The 20822-nt window shown below is 35.9% G+C and overlaps 2 protein-coding genes across 3 annotated transcripts in view; one reads left to right on the top strand and one right to left on the bottom strand.

Moving 5' to 3' along the window:
• Positions 1-20822, bottom strand: part of Sns (sticks and stones) — a 283648-nt gene that overhangs the window by 22298 nt on the left and 240528 nt on the right. For both annotated transcript variants that reach the window (XM_071716272.1, XM_071716273.1), the window contains exon 4: positions 818-1006. In XM_071716272.1, coding sequence (XP_071572373.1) covers positions 818-1006 — 189 coding nt within the window. The remainder of the gene's footprint in view (positions 1-817; positions 1007-20822) is intronic.
• LOC139778375 (leukotriene A-4 hydrolase-like) lies at positions 16341-20353 on the top strand. The gene is made up of 11 exons (XM_071716275.1): positions 16341-16492; positions 17161-17273; positions 17346-17518; positions 17607-17718; positions 17787-17855; positions 18103-18379; positions 18606-18904; positions 19064-19327; positions 19419-19711; positions 19777-20044; positions 20221-20353. Exons 1-10 carry the CDS (start codon positions 16444-16446, stop codon positions 20006-20008), a joined length of 1881 nt encoding a protein of 626 aa, XP_071572376.1. The 5' UTR covers positions 16341-16443; the 3' UTR covers positions 20009-20044; positions 20221-20353.

Genomic DNA, 20822 nt, shown 5'->3' on the forward strand with positions numbered 1-20822 from the left:
TACGATGGATTGGATTAACTTGAACAATATAAAAGATCGTAAAGAACATAGAAAAAACGTTGGTTTTTTTAGACGCTTTTTCTTGAGTCTTTGAATATAACTGTAATCATATAAAAGACTCTTTTATACAATTCATGCATTTAATACTCATTCATCTATGTGTCAAAAAACAAATAGAAAATGTTTCCTTTTTAAATTTTTCTTCTGATTACGAAGACACAAAAATAGAGAAAGATAAAGAAATATGTATTGGAATAAAACCGCTTTGGGCCAATAAAGCAGATTCTTTAAAAAATGATTAAGTAAGAAAATTTGTATGTTCCTAGATACACTTGTCATCGATGTAACATATTTATTGAAAATGCAACTTATTAATCTACTGACGTTAAAAAATATAATGAACCTGTTGATAACTCCTATTATCACTCATTTTATTAATAAAAATTATTTATAAAGGAAGAATTTAATCAATCTTCCCATATTTTCACAAATAAAAATAAAAAAAAAACGAATAAACGGCATGTTTGCAATAGTTATCTTAAATATAATATAAAAAATCAATATTGACAATAAGAGGTAGCCAGCAACTGAAAAACTTGTTTTATGCGCAACCGAAATAATTATTTATATTCGGTGGCGAAATTTAATTAGATGATACCGCGTTATTAGAACAGAATTACGCTTATCTGCGAATACGTATAATGCGGCGCGGCGGTCATTTAATCCTCGTCGCGTAATAACCATGATATATTCATTCGCGCGCGGGATTATCGTAATCGAATATCAACGTGCATAACAGGATGGCGTAGCTACTTACCGCCCTGGATGGAGATTGCGGCGATAGTGGTGTCGCCGCCCTTGATCTGTACGTTTCCGCGGTACCAAATGATCGAGGCGGCCGGCTTGGCCGCGCTAACGACGCACTCTAAGCGTCGCGACTCGCCCACCTTCACCTCGATTATCTGTTTCTTCGGGTGATTGCTGATCGCCACTTTTTGCGGAGGCGCTGGAAAAGGAGAAAACGTATTTTTTAATATTTTTGGGGAATTATTTTTACACGATATGTAAAAATTTTATATGATATTTGTCACATGGAAAAATATCTACCTTTAAAATATAAAATTTATCGTAATAACGCAAGAAATGTGATATGTATTTTTATGATTATGAACAGTATTTTCGTTGATAGGATCATATCTTTATAGGAAGAATCTTTATTATTTATAATATACTAAATTTCTGATTCAGAACATTTTAGTCATGCGTCACTCTATTTTGTTCTTATTATATACATGTACTTTATTGATTTAAAAAATAAAGCAGCTTCCTCGAGCTAGCGATTACCAGGTATTCCATATGTTAATATTCTAGTTTGCAATCGATACTCCTTAATGAAAACAAACCGGACACCGTTCATTTTTTATAATCCTCCAATATTCGATTTTAAAGTAACTGAATCTTAAATTAAGATTCTACTTAAGTCCACTGGAAGTTAATTAAGGAATAAGATCCTCTTATCTATTAGCTTCGAATTTTGCTTCACGGGAGAATTTATTTTCGCTACTTCGAAGACTATTTTATACACAGCGTTTTATATACAGAATTACGCCATTATACAATAATTTAATAGCGTATTCTGTAGACGTGTTAGAATTGAAACTAATAATAAATAAGTAATATAAAAAATCTAATATAAATATAAAAATAAAATTAAAATGTCTAAAAAAAAATGAAGTTTAATGCAATTTAAGCTTTCAAGTGACAAGCGATCGAAGTTGGCCAATGCATAAAATTTGCGTTGTCCGTAAATCATATCGATCTGTTACTGACTTTTTACAACTTGAGTAATTCATGTAAATACCTTTTCGTTCAAAGTGACGTAAATGCTACTCTTCGAACAAACGTCACATAAAACGCGTAACGGCCTGTTTATTCGCAATTATTTCGTAATGCAAGGAACGGAATATTCGATATATTATCGTACATTTATTTTATAATACCTTAAATACATCATGTCCATATCGCGGCTGGCACACAATGCTCGGCGCTCCGTTCAGTTACGATTGTTTATATGGTGACAAACGCGCTGTACGCCTGTGCGCGATGCGTACGCGTGTTCGCTTTATCATTCGCACGGCGAAGCCCGAGCAAGACGAACGCGCGCCACTCCACGTGTCGTCGCATATGTATACACAGTACTGGAAAACTTGTGTTAAATTTAACATAAATCACATGTCCCAAACGGTCCGCTGAAATTTTTGTGCTAATTCAACATAATACACATAGAGAAAGAAAAAGTTCTTAATTTGAAAATATCTTTAGTTTCAACGTGGAAATCTTGAAATGAGATTATATTGCGTTAAACTTGCTTGAAGGAAACTTGCTTGAAGTAAACTTGGTTGAATAAAGTCATTATATAGTTCAACAAAAAAAAAAGTTAAAATAAAAAGATAAAATTCTTATAAGAAGATTAGCAGACATGTGTTAAATTTACCCATAAATATGTTGATTATTTAACACAAAAACTTTAACCGGCAGATTTTTTCACTTTTCCAACTGTGTATCTATTCCTTGAAACGCAATCATTCTCAACGATTAGAAATAACGATCAATTAACCCTTGCGATTCTCGTGAGCGTATATCGACGGGGTTGTTCACAGACACAGTTATCTCGCGATTTATTCGTTCGAAGTACACTTCTCGAGAAGTAACCGAAAATGGAAATTACAAAATGTGCTTTTACTATATTACTACATATTCACGGACGACTGTTATATATTTAATGCGTACTCGCGTTACTTATGGAAAGTACTTGGCGTCGACTTGGCGTCGTATATTCCGCGTCGTGCTTTAAATTTTCAGCTATTTAAACGTTCAACTTGCGTTATCGTATTGAGATTGCGAGGTAATGTACAAGTAATCTTGAATCGAGCGATTCAAGCCCGGTACGTCGATTATCTATCAGTTCGAAATACAAAGGAAAACGGAATATTCGGTATATTTATTCTATATTAAATATTTCGTGGGAGCAATAAACTGGTTGACGCGCACGCTGCTGTAAACAAGATCTTGTGTAAACAAGATGACCTACGTGCGACCAAAACTCGAGGCAAGCGACCGTTTTGCCCGCGATGTCGCATTACCCTTCGTAACGCGAATGCGAGAGGTACCAGAAAGCGCCATACATATGTATACGATCATTTTCCGCAAACGCTTAGCAATTATCGACCCGCGTGCTATTGATTCCAACGATTAATTATAACGACTCACGAGCATGTCCACACTCGCGACAGCGACACGGCTGTCTATCAACGTAAATTCGGTGATTCGCCAGAGTCCTATTATACCTCCGCTCCGAATTCCCTCGCTTCACTAACTGACGAGACGTCGCAAGAGTTAAGCGATTCGTATATCTTTGTATGATCGTGTCTTTTCGCGTCGTTCTTCTGTCTCGATGCGTAGTAAAGTGCATTGACATCACGTGCGATTAACACCGAGAGAACGCCGTGTAAAGTGCCACAGCGTCATCATGTATCCTCTGGTAATTAGCGCGCGCGCGCGCGATAACTAACCGTGTTCTTGCGAGTGAATATCTTTCGAATCAGCAAGTAACGTAGAGGTACGCGATTTATCATTTATTATTACAAAAATTAAGTAAAGTTGTTACGAAAATATAATATAGATATATCTTGTTAGGCATATATTATATATATCGTCCGCGCAATAATCATATTTTGAAATATTCGTTTTAAGTGTTGCTATAATTTAGATATATTTGTATTTTATAGATCGAGACATTCTACGAGTCGATGGTTTCGTGCTGTAATCCTATACTGCTGCTTATACACATCGTTTCGGTGAGTACTAAATTATTTATCTGAATCGTTGAAGTGCAAAATGGATTTGTAATAAAAATTACATATTATATCATATGTACATAATGTGTAGAAACAGGAAATATCAGGAAATAATGGAAAAATTAAAAGCCTTTTCTCTTATTATTATTAACATATAAAATTTAAATTTGCAATTGTAACAGACACAGCAATAAAATATGATATGCATATATAAATTTTCCGTAATATTTATTCTTTTAAACTATTTGATGTTTGAGCTCATTACTTTTATGTTCATAGTCAATTTAAAAAATTAAAATTATGAATATATAATTGTAATATCAGGTCCACTGCTCTTTTTTTTACAAATGGAAAGGCAGATTAATATAAATATTTAATCCTGGAATGTATATATCACATCGTACTTTATGCAATATAATATAATTGCAAGATATATAAATTAGTTGAAATTTTACAGCTACATAAACTTGCTAAAAACTGATTAGCAATGATAATGTAATTTTTGTAAAAGAGAATTGTCTCCAAATGTAGTAAGAATACTATCTTCTCTAATTTATTTTTTGGAAAACATTCTGAATAAGATTTTCAGGAAACGCAATTGAGAGAACATCATAAAGAATATATTAACGTTATTGGCGCAACTTTGGTATCGAGTATAATACAATTGATTGAATTTTGTAGTTGCTTAGAAAAATAGTAAAAATAAGAAAAAAGAGAAATAAAATTGTAACAAATAAAATATCGACATATTTTAGCATGTAAAGCATAAAATTCCTTTATGATGTTCATATCTCATGAAGATCACACATAAAAGAAGATTTATATATGGTACGTATATTTATATGTGAAATATAAAAATAAATTATTATCTATATTATAATTAGTAGGAAAAACTTGTTAATATTTAGGTGTGTTATTTTTTTTCCTCTCTTTTCTCTTCTGACATTTTAAAAATAAAATTTGAAGTCTGCGTTCTCTTCCAAGATTAAATATTATATATATTAGTGCAAGAAAGCAATGTATTCCGAGATTTTTAATTATACATATATAAATATAAACGCGACAGTCTTTCATAGCCTTTCCATTGAAACTAATTAATATTAAAATACTTCTCAAATATCAATTCATATAAGTTCATATATTATTTATAACAACTTGTATTAAAAATATATACCCGACATCGTTACACAGTAAAAAATTTTGTGTCAATGGAAGTCCACTCTCAATTTTGTGTTAAAATAACTCATTCATCGTGTTATTTTTGACATTTAGAAATGTTATAAATGTCGATATAACATTTCTAAATGTCAAAAATAACACGATGAATGAGTTATTTTAACACAAAATTGAGAGTGGACTTCCATTGACACAAAATTTTTTACTGTGTATAGCCAATCTTTATCTCTTATAACTATAATTCCGTATCAGTATTTTCGACTTTTAATTAATCTCCAGAATACAAAAAGTTAAAGTAATTGTGCCGTGGTTGTGCGACACGTATCCTGTACGTACATCCCGAACAAATTACTTTAAATTATTTAACCCCGCATTGAAATTTTTTTGCCCTCGTCTTTTTGTATCCTGACGAGGTCGCAGTAATTACGTCGTTATGCGCGGTTGCGTTCGGTTAAGTATGCCGTAGATGGTATTTAAAATCGAAACTGCATGCGCTGCGTACCGTTAAATGGTCGTTCCGAATAAATTGCGCATATCGTATACATAGATTTTCGGACAGTGGGTGATAAACGACGCAATCTGCTGATTTCGGACGATCCGCCGTTCGCTCTTGTTTTATAGCACTCGGTTTTCGCGCGCCAATCTCTCTCTCTCCACATCCACGAGTTAATTTAATGTCAGAATGGCGTACGCGCCCGATTTATTGCCGAATTCTATTAAGCGCATACAGAAAACCGTGCTCGTCGGCGCAATAATTATATACGAGGGTATGTGGCTCTCTCTATACGTAAATGCGTAATCACATTTAACCTGATCGAATTCCTTCCACTTAGGCGCAATAACTCGCACATAGAACATAACTACTGTGGAAAGTGCATGTAGAATCTGTGAGATAAGATAGATAATAAAAAAAATAGACATTTCTCGGATAACTAACGGGTCTTCATTTTATCTATGATTAAAAATCGGCTCGAGCTATTTAAGTAGACATTTGTTTCATTAATTTCGTAAAACAAACGTTTTAATATCTGGAATATATCGTGTAATATTTAAAAAAAATTGAAAAGGTAGAAAGTAAAAATGTAGCAGGTTTCATTCTAAATTGTGGTTGCACAGTTGTCTAAATTTTAGTCGCATAGTAGATACTACTCGATGAAATTTGATAGAGTAAAGCTTGAAACGATGAAAAATGAAAAGTGAGAAGATGGTCGACCAGTTACGCGATTGATGCACTAATTTGAACTTAATGATTATTCTATTGACCCCTATTTTCGTCGTTGACGAAATAATTTTTTTTCCCTTTTATTATTTGCGATCCTATTACAAAATGAAAAGCCGTCATTGAAGTATGTTATCGAGGGTTACTTGTGCATCCATTCAGGCATTCGCATTCAATCGGTCGACAATGTATCAATTCGCTATTGACACAGCTGAATGCAACGCGCGTGTACTTCGTGTAAAATACCCCCGGATAAATAAAATCTGCATTATGAAACTACCGCGCTATTCCAATAGAACTTTATTTTTTCCGTTAATAACATTGACTCGGTGTCGCGCACTTTGTTTCATTTTCGGAAAAACCCGAACACAAAAGCGGCCAAACTTTTGCAAAATTATATATATAACAAATCTATTTTAAAAATGTATTATGCGCGGCATATTGATTATAAAAGTTACATGAATGAAAAAACCAGTAAGTAATTAATAGTAATTAAATCGTCAACAATTGAATTTAATCCTGGAAAATTGATTGTACATTTAATCAGTAACAATAACTGACAGAAAAATTGGTAAAAAAATCGATGAAATAGAGATATTCGATGTGCTATTCTACCAGTCGATTTCTCTCCGGCATGAAAAATTTCAACGTTCCTTGCGAGATGACAGAAACGCTGCTTGCTCTCCTCCTGAGGAATTCGTTCGAACAACGCGGTCGTTTGTATAAAGGAAGAGACCCTCGATCGAAGACCAAATACATTTACGCGCGAGCGGTTCCATTTTTACGGCACAGCACGGTTCGGGTAAGAGACACTTTACGCGGCCGAACGACAACGCGGGCGACGTCGACAACGAGGAGAGGGAATAGGGCGCTGATGCTGGTTATCCGGCCGCGCGCTACTCCGTCTGTCTTCTCGAGTTTATATTGGCAGCCGCTCGGAAATCCTCCGGGGGACGCACGCGACGGGGAGGAGCAACTACTACGCTCTCCTATCCCGGAAGCTACTTCGTCACCGCGAAACCCGACATAGAGCGCGCCGGTCGTCGGCGCGATCGGGACCCATTACCGATCCGAGATAAATTTTCCCACTTCGATATCCCCCTGGGCGCATTCGAAAGGATCGCGTTCGTCTTTGGACGGTGAGTGTTGCGCTACGATGCATCGCGGCGCCGATATAAAGCGCGCAGTGGATGCATCCGCCAGAGTAAACGTAGTAGGTAATGGTCGTTACGCGTGCGTTTCCTGACGGCGGTAACTGCGAACATTGTCGCGGCAGTTGCCTCTCTCTCCTTCTCCGTATCGTATTGTTCTACGGGAGAAATATTGCTCCCGATACCGCTTTCAACATTTAAACGCCCTGGCTGCTGTGTCTCCGTATGTATGTATATGTATTTTCGATAGATACGTGAATCTCGGCGGTTTCTTAGGACGCTTTTGAAAGGCGATAATTTAAATATTAATTATAAAGACTGATGATCTATTGACGATTCTCACACAATAAAAGATAATTTATTCTTAACTTTACTTAATTGAGTCTATACATGCGACATATTTTACCTCCTTAAGTTTTTATACAAGAAATCAGTGTCAAAATTTTAATTATTATATAATTAGAAGACAATTACGAAGGTTACTTTAATGTTTATAAAATATCCTTGAATTATATTATGTGCTTATATTTTTACTTTTTTTTATTGTTGTCTTTATATTTTTGTATTCTTCTCTTTCTGACAATGAGAAGAATCTAAAAAATTTTTTTATTGGATATAATCACGAAAGGTTTTTCATCAAATTCTCTACGAATTGCATACTAGATCGGTATCGCAAGTTTTTAATTTTCGATACTCACGCGATTACGCACGAAATATTTAATGCTATTACCTTAATAAGGAGAATCGAATTAAATTCAAATTAGAATGTTGCTGTAAACGCGATGTTTAACGCCCCACCGCGTTATCTTCAATATAAACCGGTCTTGGAAAATTGCAGTGTAAACGCTAATATTTCGTGGGGGCCGTAATTTATAATCAAAAATATCTACTCGCGTTAATATCAGCGTTAAGAGAAATGAGCGTGACATTTATTGATAAATGCCGGATGACTATTATTGGCGCCGATAATTTGCAACCGTTTATCTCACCTTCGGCGCAAATCGCGCGCCATTCTTGAAAAGATCGCCGTCACGGAGATTGCAGCGGACCAGAATTCCAGAGATTCTCGGTCGTTGTCATAAATGATCTTCTTATAGATCCGGTTTTGGCATCTAAGCGCTCTCCAAACAGATAGGCACCCGCACGTTAAAATGTAATTACGCTCCGTTTACGAATTACGATCGAAATATATAGCGCAGGTACGCGTAAATCGAGTTGTAAAACTTTAACACGTAAAGCAGAACTTGAACTCTTGCATAAAACCCGATACGATATTATAGCCAGCTGCGTTCACAACATATATATTTCGTCGACAATATTGCCAACAAGGCACTATACTGAATTTGTACCGTGTATAACAATAATATTGAGCTATGGCCGCAATTGGGAAAATCGCATTGTCAACCTTCTTTTATTCTGCAGTGATTTTGGATACTTCTGTTGTATAAAACCGAGGTTATAAAATTACAATGCTGTAAAATCGGATAGCGTAAAGTGTCATAAAACATTGAACAAATTTTATAGAAATATTGCGTACATATAGAAACGCTATAGCGTTCAAAGCGCGCTAATATTAATGCACGAAACGAATGCAAAACCTCTCATCTATAATATTGTACGCGTGCATGCTTTAATGTAACAATTGAATGTCGCTAAACAGAATATTAAAGGCCTTAATAAAATCATTCAAAGGGAACTGTACTTTCCAACATCCATTTTGACTCGTTTGAATCGCTTGAAATATGTTGTATAAAATAGCAATCGGGAACAATGCGCGCGACGTTGAATAAAGATGCCAAAGGGGAAGAGGAGACAAATGGAGACACCGTCCTCTGATAACATTGCTGTTGCAAAGCGGGGAGCTACAGGAAGATGGTGTCAATTATGCGCCAAATGCTTATTTAGCCGCTTTGTCCCTGTTCCGTCTTTCATTCGCGTTTTTCTTATCCGGTTTACCTTCGTAGCCGCATCCGTCTCGGTTCTTATCTTCCCCGAAAGCGCGACGCATTTTCCAGGGGCGAGGAGGCGCGCGAAAGTCGAAGGATTGTTCTAATTACACGCGGGACCGGAATACGGGGGTGTGGGCGGGAGAGGCGAGGGGGGAGAGAAAACGCAGGGACCGGCTTATATATAGTCGCGAATATTTCACGAAATCCCTCGAGTGAGTATCTCGACTCCGAGTCGAGGAATTTATCCTCGCCTTTATGCACGAACGCGCCCTTCCTCGTAAGTGGATTCGACCGGGATTTATAGGCTAATGATCGTTACAGCTTCCGATTGCGCGCGTTTGCGCCCGTAATCGCCCTGCCCGACCGGTCGGTCGATCCTTCGAACCGTGCGCTCGCGTCCAGAGATTACTCCGAAACTTCCTAATCTCGACAGACCAACGTCCCGCCTTTGCAGTATACATTTCGAATCGTATAGATAGGCGAATCGCGCACGTTTCTACACTCGTGTGGGCGTGTATGCGAGCGCGAACACGTTAGCTTTTCGGAGCTAATACCTTTTGATAGACGTAGTGATTAAAAATTATAATTAATTAAATCAGAAGGCATCGAGGAAAATATACGCGTGTCTCTCTATTCTCGCAGTGTAATTAAATATTATAAAATGTTTTTGAATAAAATTATTCTGCCTTAACAAAAATGGTAATAATACAAAATTTAATTCTCTTTTTCATAAATTATACAATGTATATATATTTATTTTTTGTTTCTCTTGTTTTACAACATAAAAGTTTGTCAGTTTTTATACAACGTGTATGTTGGCGTGTAAAAATTTTCGCGAATAAAATGCAATTTCGCACTGAGAGAAATTTAATTAATAACGTAGTAAAAGTATCCGATTGCAAATCTCTCTGTCGAAAGGAATGGGCGCGTATGGCGAACGCTCGTATATATAAATTCGCTTCGATCTTACGCGGAAATGTCGCGCTACGATTTATACGTCGTGCTTCGTTTTACAGCCATTAGTTCGAATTAATAGGATCTGTGCTCACGTCACTGCAATGTATGTACGCTTATTTCTCTCGACTAATCGATAGTCGATGACGCGTTGTGTACATCAGGGCTGTCCAATACAGACGGAATCTGTCTTTCGGTTGTTACTCAATGCGCCTTTGATGAAGTAGACAACAACAGTAGATTTGTCATTTAATTAGAAAATGGTAATAGCGGAATTTCATTACCGCTAATAGCACAATTGTATAATGATAAAAACGTTGTTACAATAATGTCAGATTTTCATCTATTTAATTAAATTAATTAAATAACCATAACGGGGCTCGTTTCCCATTCTATTGTAATTCACGCGAATTTTTTTATGACACACCAACACGGACATATATGCACGTGCATGTGTATTAGACAGTAACGTATCTGAACTCGTTTATAAAATTTCCGGGAAGTTCAAACGGAAAGTGGCAACAATGCGAACGCTGGCTGTATATTCGCGGATTGCATACATACCGCGAGCGAGTAGCGTTCAAAAGGCGGAACCTGAAAGAGTCTAAGTTTCGCGAAAGAAAATCTTATGCCACGACTATTATCTACTTCGCTTGTTTTCATACAAGTCGTGGAAATGGAGACTGGTACAATATGGCGCGCGGTGCAATATGCGCATCATACATTTTTATATCGCACGAGATATATACATGAACCCGACGTGCGTCAGTACGCTGTTCTTTTTCCCTACTTTTATCAAAATATACAGCTGTCTGTAAACTCAAATACGTAGCCCGTAACGTAGCCTCGTAGCGTTTGTAAATTAAAAAAAAAATTGCATTTTTAAAACTGAGAAATAAAAAATTGAAATTTACTATTAAACTTTTCTCGTAATTTAGTAAAGTTTCCTTCAAGATTTCGATGGAGAGATGCATCTTTTATACTCTACATATATTCGCATTTTATATACTTTTTTATCTTCCTATTCGCTCCGTGCCTCTCTCTCTCTCTCTACTTTTTCATGTTTTATATATTTCGCCGAGAAAAGATAAACGATGTTTCCATTACGTGAAGTCAATTTAGAGAAACTTCCGACGGACTTTTTTTTGTAAACGACATCCCTTGTCTTTACTTACCGCGGTATCCGCGCGGTGTTAGCGTGCGCCTAAAGAAGCATCGCCCGTTTGTTTCGCGATAAATCGCACCCGCACTTAACGGCAATTGGATTCTAAGTCGCGTGGATGCGGGTAACCTGATAGACCGATAAAGCTCTCCATCCCTTTTACGCGAAATCGAACGGGTGGCGGCGGGTTTATCGGCCCCCAGTGGCCACGTTGAAGAACGGCGAGTCCTTTCGACGTTCTTTCTCTCTTTCTCTCTCTCTTTTTTTTATACCTTTATCTCTAAAGGAAAGCGCGAGTTCCGGTTTGACTCGTCATGAAATTCCCGCGGGACGCTGCTATTTAATTTAATAGTACGGCGGCCCGCTCTTTCTTTGGCTCTTCGTAAGTTGGGGAAAACAGGGAAGGTGGAGAAAGTGGTGTTCGACGTGAACAAACGATAGGATCGACCAGCCAATCCGTGAATTGCCTCGTAACGGACATAATTAAAGAAGCGTGACTTATTAAAATCGCAACATGACTTTTATTTCAAACTTCAATTTTATAATATCAATTTTATTTCTCTCTCTAAACTGTATTATAGTAGACTGTAAATAAGTAGACAAGGTAAAAATTTTGCGTCATAAAAATATGTAAATTTTGGTTTAGGTATTTTTGCGAGTTCTCAGAAAACTTTTATTAAATATGATACGTAACGCTTGTGCGCCATATATAAAATATGTAAAAAATTGCGAATTTTATATAAATAATACACTAGAAAGTATAATTTAAAAAAAATGTTGATATTATTTCAGTATTTCAAGATATCAACAGTTTGTGTTATAAAGTTTCTAACAAAAAAAAGAAATATGTACTTAATTAAATTACTATTAAATAAATAATTTTAAATAAATATCTATTTTTGGCGAATAAAAAGCAGTAGTGTTTTAAATAATGCATTTCAATCACGAACCTACTATGGAATTTTGTTGAAGGTACGTGATTATTTGGAATATCAATAGAACCAGATTGATTTACGCGTAAGATTTCTATGATATCGAGAGAAACGTGTCAGTAATTCAATCCACTGTTTTCTCTCATGTCTCTTTTTTACGCGGTAGCAAGCCGGATTTCATGCATTTAATAAAATTCGGTTTCCATCCCGTACGAAGTTTGTAACAAAATTAAAGAACATTAAAAGTGCGTTATGAATATTTCATTATTGTTAATTTAATTTTACAATTCAAAACATGAAAAAACGTTATCGCGTCTAACATACGAGCGAGCAAAATTAGATCTATTATTTTATTAGATTTTATCAGATCTATTAAATTTTATTACATTTCTAAATTATTAAACTTAGCAATTTTTATTCGATTATTGATATATGATTGTTGAACTGTTGAATGATTATTAAATGATCGTATTTAAAAGGAGCTTTATCGTTGCATTTGATCTCTAGTTTCTTATAGTCATATCGCACGACTTATTCCAATTGTCTGTAAAAAACCCAAGATATTGATAACGATACTCATACATTATACTTCTCGTAATCGCTCTAAAACCGTCTCGAATCCATGACGCAAAAGTCCAAGTAGTTACATAGAGGGAGATTCGCCGTGTAGTCTGGAAATGGACTTATCTTCCTTTGAAGATGCTGTCACATTATACGACATCCGCTGTCCTCTTGCCGGACGCAAAGGAATTGGATCCGGTTTTTGGACCGCGCCGGTGAAGTCCGATCCGCGCGATCTCAAAACATCCATTTTACATTTTCCGGAGCGGTGGGCTGGAAGGACACCGCCAATATGCCCGGAACTGGGTCGATGGATGGATCGCAGTCACGCCGCTGGTGAACAAGGACGGCGAGAGAGAGGACGAACGGATAGAGGAACGGGCGAAGAGAAAGAGGACGAGAGAGGCGGACACAAATAGAGGAAGGAAAAGGAAGGATCGGTCGAACCCCAGGGTTGAGGATCGATTGTGAATTCGCGCGTTGGTTCGTCATGGCGTTGTATCCTTTATCCCCGCGTATACGCGTCGCAAGGACCGGCAACGCCATGAAGGGAGGGAGAGAAAAAGAGAGAGAGAGGATAGGAGGGCATGCAGACGGTGGGTGAGTCCCGGGGTTTAGTGATAATTGAATGAGCCGGCGTTGTATCACTGCGGGATTTCATGCGGCATCGACCGTGCCATGCCCTGCCCCACCTTGCTTCACCGTGCACAGCACACCGGCATTCGCAAAAGTGCGCGCGCGTGACGCCGCGGCCGCCGTGGATCCCGCGTTCCGCAAAAATGCGGTAGCCTCGAGAACGGCCCGGCATCGACGTTGATTCACGTCGTGCTTAACCCTCCCGTGTTATGCGCGTGGATTGTCCGACTGGTCCGCTTTATTTCCCGAACAATGTGCGAAACGTATATTGAAAAAGAAAATCAACTGGGCGTCGCGAAGAGAGGCGCAAATCATTTATTTTACGGAAAATATTCCCCCACGCGATGAATGAGACTTGTTAATCTATCGTCTGTATTATTGTCGCAAATCTAGAGCGACGTTCGGGGCAACGAAAAGATATATTTCAAAATAAGTATACGATTTATGCGTATTTTTTTTATCGTTATACGGACGTATTACATGTATAATAATTTATAATGATCGTGATTTATGTTTCGTTGCAAATTTAACTGTTTTGTCTCGCGTTCGACTTATTTCATTCGTTGCGTCTGATTTATCGTCATCCGTGCTGCAGTGGCTCGTGCTTTATTGGTTCTAAGGGAAGGGTCGTTTCGAATTATGGCGTTGCATGGACTTGCAATAACCGCTTCTATACGATCCAACATTAAAATGACATTTTCATAATACGCGCTGTAATATTGACGATGCTTCTTACGTTTTCTTTTTTTTTTTCGAAAGTAAAAAATTCCGCCTTGGAATAACGCGGCAAGCTATGGTTTTTGAAAAGTTTCATTTTTAAGACGCGATTATGCTGGAGCGTTGAAACTTTTCTGGATGCTGCTTTGACGAATTCAAGAAGGAACGACATCTTTAACCTACTTAGCTCGCATTTTCCTTTTCGAAAGTTATAAGAATATCGTTCAGCGTTTTAGCTCGTCACAATATCGTTTTAACTCCGAATTCGTCGCTGTTCCATTTTTACGAACGGAGAATGTCCCTGCGGAATAAAACGCGCTTGAAAATCGGAAGTCTCGGCGGGCGCGCGAGTGCGCATTTTAATCGCTATGGAGAATACGTCGATAACTGCGGCGAGAGAAACTCGGCAAACAGACATTCCGTTTACACGGGTTTTTCCGTTTTACGCGAAGAGAGAGACTTCCTGAAAACGTTCTCCGGTGCATAACACACAGCCCGCGACACTGCGGGTCGCCCGGCGTGTATCGTCCGTTTTTCCGCGGCGTGTCTTTACTTTTTCCCCGGATGTACCTTACATCTTGCTCCGGCGAGTAGTACCCCGGCGAGTCACGCAAGTACCACGAGTTTCATGAAAAATCGGGAAAGTTGAACGTTCCTCTGTGCGGTAAGGATATGCGCTACCGTGAGATCCCTCGGATCCCGCCTATCCCTGTAGAGCCGAAAGAGGACGAGGAGTAGGAAAACTTTCTCGAAACACGTACGGCTCGCGAGTAAATTTTAATAATGCTTCGTCTATTATTAAATTTGCCCATTTCCATCCACCTTTTAACAAGAAAACAACGAACTCTGCAAGTTCAAAATTTCTATTTCTTTCTCGAGCGAAGTCTTTCATTCCGATGTACGCATGCGAGTTTCGAATATCATGAAATATCATGGGAAATATCAAAATAATGTCGTTAATTATTTCCGGATATCCTACAGTATCCAAAAACAAAAAAGAAAGAAGAGTATTAAAATATTTATGCCCTACATGGTAAAAAAAAAAAATTTGATCAAACTTTGAATGCGCCAACAAAATATTGCGCTTAATTACATTTCAAGTAAATTTTTATTTAATAACTTTTTAAGTACTTAAAAAGTTATTAAAATTACGAAGACGATAACGTTTTAATATGTTAATGTTAAAAAAAAATTAATTGTTCGGATTTTCGTTGAGTAAAATTGGCTTCAGATTATATTTTCGCAGACTCGCAGAGTCTTTAATCGAGTGTACGACACCTCGTAGATAATTAATCATCTTTTCTCCGATTATGTCCGCGATGCAATCTTGCAGCATGTGCGATGCACATGTACGCCCATACATAGAAAAGAAGAACGAGATGAAAGAGAAATGACGGAGCAGATTACGGAACACGGGCAGCGTTTTCGGATCGTTATTCGGAAAATTTATGTGCACGAGTCGTTGTCGTCGCCGTGATTCTAGGAAACGTAAGAAGAATTTTGCGCGATATATACGCTCCCCGGTTCTTTTACAGCGCGGCTAACAGTCGGCGAACACGACGGCCATCGAGAATAGGTGAAATAGCGTCGGCTAAGCTCAGTACGAAACGGTTTTCATGGCTTGTAAAACCGCGCTATCAAAATTGGTTTCGTAACTGAAAACGGTACCTCGTGTCCGAAAAAGTTCCGCGACGAAAGACCACTTCATCGATCGGCAACCAATCGGACGACGAAGCGAAATGCGTCGACCCGTAAATGTTCGCGTCGTGAAAGATGTGTATCTCTTAAAAGTTCTGTTGAAGTAAGAATAATATAAAGAACATATATAAATGTTATAATATCAATGTTTTTAGTACAACTCATAAGATTATAACAAAAAAAATCTGTAACTTAATTAAAGTAAAGCGATTCGCGCAGAAATGAGTTTGATATATCAAATTTACCTAATTCGAATATGTTTATGCGTGAGGAATCATAGTCACTTTGACGTTCTAATAAACAGAGTGTGTTTCCAAACAAGAGAAAGTGATAGAAGTTCAAAACAATACCGTGCTTTTGTGAGATCAGTTTAGACATAAAGATCTATTATCACAAGTCATTTGGAAAGGCTATAACGCGACTCTTCTGAAATGGATATCGCAGGCTCTACCGAAGATATATATTCTTCTGCGAATCCAGGTATGTTAATTATTTAATTAGCTTCATAAGCACAATATAAAAAAATTAATTTATCTACTTATTTTTAAAGAAAATAAAATACGGAATATTTGTGAAATTCAGTAATATCTTTGAAAGACGAAATTGCCGCACATATCCTTAGTTCTTTAGTAATTTACAGTTTTCAAAATTAGATTATTCTTTCACAGTTTTAATTTACTGATACTGAGTGTTTTCTTAATCCTAGATAGCCACACTTATTTTCGAGTCTGTAATTTGCCATACTCCGAACAATGCGACAAAGTCGAACGGTCTCATGGACCGTTGACTTTGTCGCATTGTCATTTTTATTCTAATTAATATTTATCATATGTCAGGTCAAGAAAATGATTTGAGTTTATGCAGAGTTTAAATGGGAAATTTGAAAACTAGAAAACCTAAAAGCGTTCAGCGGTTCACTGGACCGGAATATGGCGAAGATTAAATGTATAAAATATATTGTGTATTCATCACAAAAATTTAAAATCTGTTTGCATTTTACGAATACTATAATAATATAATAATAACGCAATTGTATGATGATTTTAATTACAATATGCCATTTCTTGTTATGTACTTATGCACTACATTTATATATCGTTATTCATTACTTACATATTTGTTACTTTCTGTATCTTTCTAATTATTAGAACTTGCCCGTGTAAGCCATATCGATTTAGAATTGAATGTGAATTTTATTCGTAAGGTTCTTCAAGGAAAAGCGATTTTAACTATAGAAAGGAAACATTCAGCTCAGAAAGTAGTGAGTAGAAATCTTCTTTAGCATTGAGCAAAAATTTTGACTTGTTATTTATATATATTCTTGAACAATTAGATTTTAGATAACTACGAACTTGACATAAAAAGTGTAACAAATCCTAAAACTGAGTCACATTTAAATTATAATGATAAGCACCAGGTACCTGATAATAATGAACATCATGGTGCTTTGGGAAGTTCATTTATTATAGACTTACCACCAATTGTTGATACCGCTTATGAAACCGAGTAAATATAAGATATTTAAAGAAAAGTACAATTACTAAAACTTATTGATGTAAGAATTGAATATGCCTATAATACGATACTCTTTCAGATGCCAAATTCAAATTGAATATGAAACAAGTCCAAAGTCTCCTGCATTATATTGGCTAACACCTAAGCAAACTGCCGATGGCGAACACCCCTTTTTACTGTCTAACAACAAGGTAAACTGGCTAAACAAAGACACTTTTCTACATTAACATAAATTATGTAAAAGTTTCTATTTTTTTAGCTAATTTATGCTAGAGCATGGTTTCCCTGCCAGGATACACCGTCTGTCAAATTTACGTACTCTGCTATGGTAAGAATTTAACATAGAGCATATGTGTATGTATTTCGTATTTATTTATTTATATGAAAAAAAACGATAATATACAACTGATTATTGATATTATTGATAAAAGTAGTAAAAATTTTCGAAGAAATGGAATGGGCATGTGAAAAAGAAAACTAATGTTTTTAAACATAAATGTCTATTTTCTTAGAAACTGTTTTAATTAAAGTAAAATATCTATTTAATTTTTATCGACGTATATTTAATTTTTTAGATTAAGGTACAAAAAAATTATGAAGTTATAATGTCTGCACTTCTGCAAAATATATGCAAAGGTCCGGAACGAGACGTATATGAATTCAAACAAACAAATCCGGTACCATCTTATGCGGTGGTTATTTCTGTGGGCGCACTAAAGAAAAAACACCTTAGTACAAAAATGAATATATATGTAGAAAAAAAATTTTTTGGCAGCACTGCTAGTATGTTTGAAGTCACGATTGAAAACATATTGAAGACTGCCGAAAGTTTGTGTGGACCTTATTTTTGGGGTAAAATAACTAAATTTGTTGATATTAATTTATTTAAATTTATATACTGGGTGCAATGATTGAGGAGAAATCTGCAATATTTCGAGAGGTGATAGTATTGATAATTCTATGAAGCAAAAAGTGCATATAATAAATTTACCTTTGTGGATTATCAATTATTAATCTTGCAATTTTTATTTATTGTTATTATTTTTATGTGTTTTTACATTTAAAATGATATCTCTAGATAGATACGATATATGCGTGCTTCCACCAAGTGCTGCCCATTTCAAAATAGAATGTCCATGCGTGACATTTATTTCGCCGACTCTCCTTCACGGAGATTGTTCTTCTATCATTTCACTTGCTCGAAACATCTTACAGAGCTGGACAGGAAGTTTAGTTACGTGCTCGAATTATAAGCATTTGTGGTTGAATAAGAGTTTCAACATTTTTATTAGCAGGAAAATTAAAAGCGAACTATTCTCTCACGAAGACATGAAGTCTTTTCTAGAAAGAGAAGGATTAAATAACCTGAAAAATATGGTAAGATATTAACTTTGATTACGTGACTATAGGATTAGGTCAAAGAAATTGAGTAATAAATAATGTTATACCGAATGACAACATTTTACATTGTATACAAAACACACACACACACATTCTTGCATTCATACTGCATTATTTTCTGGAATTGTGTTATAGCTCGAAGATCCCAAAAATGACGGCTTAATAAAATGCTTATTACCTAATTTGACGGCTCGTGATTTGCCGCCTCAGAAAGTCACTGAATATGTGCCTTACGAAGCGGGATGTATGCTCTTAGGTGATCTAGAGAATATGTTAGGAGGTCCCTCAGTATTCGAACCATTTTTTAAATCTTACTTTAAAAAATTTGCATTCAAAAGTATAAACACGCAAGAGTGGAAGGACTACTTATATCAATACTTTCCTGCAGAGAAAAAAAAGGTAACATCGCTTCTATACATATACAAACTACAGTTTCACTAGTATTCATACTTCTAGTATTTAAAAATAATGACTTTAATGTTGTTTTCAGATATTAGATGGTGTTGCATGGGACACATGGTTCTATAATATTCCTTCTCTACCTGATGTGCCGGCAAAGACCGCATGGGAAACAAATTTTTTCGAGTTAGCGGAAGAATGGGTCAAATGGGATAACAACCCAGATAATTTATCTGCTATGAGAATATATAAACCACCCTCTTCTAACATTGAGTACATAATATTCTTAAACGACTTAAATTTCTTTCATACGGACTTAACCGAGGAGAAACTGGAATCAATTTTAAGTCATTACAATTTGGATAACCAAAATCGTGAAATACGGTAATTACGCTTCTTTATTCAGATTGATTTACATTGGTTTAATGTAAAACATCCGTATTTTACAGGTGTCTTTGGCTACAATTGTGCATTAAAGTTCGATGGGTTAAGAAAATTACACCAGCTTTGGACTTTGCCATTCAGTATTGTTCGTTAAATCATGCACGTCCAATATTTCAACATTTGTACGAATGGACAGACATGCGTCGAAGAGCGATCAGACAGTATAAGGTTCATAAAAGAAAAATGTTGGATGAAACCCAAAAAGAATTAGAAAAAATTCTAGAACTAAATTCATAATTATCTCGTTAACAATTAACCGAATTTTCTTACAGGGTAAGACATTAACAACTATAATATAAAATAATTTATTTGTTATAAAGAAAGCTCTTCAAAAATGTTGAAGTGTTCACGAAACAAATATGGTAGAAACAAATTCCTACACCACACATTTGTTGTAAGATAATTTCGTTAAAATTTAAGAATTTATTTACTTTGTCTGTGAATTGCAGTTCCAACTTGCAGGCGGCTCGGTTCGTTTGATGTATGATGTATGATGAGTATGATGACAATTCCCGTTGGATCGTCGAAAGATGTTTAAATTTAGAAAAATAAAACATTTATTTTTTATACACAGAATATTGTAACTAATCGTAGTAATGTAATTTTTTGTATGTAACATAAATATATTTGCATAAATTTCTACATTTTATTTTACTTACAATGGACTATATATTACCTGAACTGAAATATCAGCTCTTAACAAAGAAATCGAATCGTAGATATATGTAAATGTATTCTCGATGCTACCTCCTTCGCAATCCGTTAGCTCGGCTTTTGTCTATTTGATAAAAAATAATTATTATATAAGTAAAAATAATGATTACCGCATGTTCTCAATTTCAGAGAAATTTATAATGTATATTGTTGATATTAACGTTCAGTTCTTTATTTATAATATTTATAATTGATGCTAGGAGATTAATTTTTATTATCTATCGCTTACAAGACAGTTATAACGTTATCCCTTATAGATTCTGATGATTGCATTAATGTTTAATGTTTGCTGGATTTCAGTTGCTAATAAGAAGCCTCCGAAATTATTTGCTGCGCG

This window comes from Temnothorax nylanderi, unplaced genomic scaffold (assembly GCF_030848795.1).
Source record: "Temnothorax nylanderi isolate EJ_2023f unplaced genomic scaffold, tnyl_v1.0 TNYL_tig0181_pilon, whole genome shotgun sequence".
Lineage (NCBI taxonomy): Eukaryota > Metazoa > Arthropoda > Insecta > Hymenoptera > Formicidae > Temnothorax > Temnothorax nylanderi.

Excerpts from the sequence above, each read along its gene's own strand:
- LOC139778375 (XM_071716275.1), top strand. The coding sequence starts at position 16,444 with ATGGATATCGCAGGCTCTACCGAAGATATATATTCTTCTGCGAATCCA. Across the intron at positions 18,905-19,063 it reads TAAATAACCTGAAAAATATG|CTCGAAGATCCCAAAAATGA; the intron begins GTAAGATATTAA and ends ATTGTGTTATAG. Across the intron at positions 19,328-19,418 it reads TTCCTGCAGAGAAAAAAAAG|ATATTAGATGGTGTTGCATG; the intron begins GTAACATCGCTT and ends TGTTGTTTTCAG.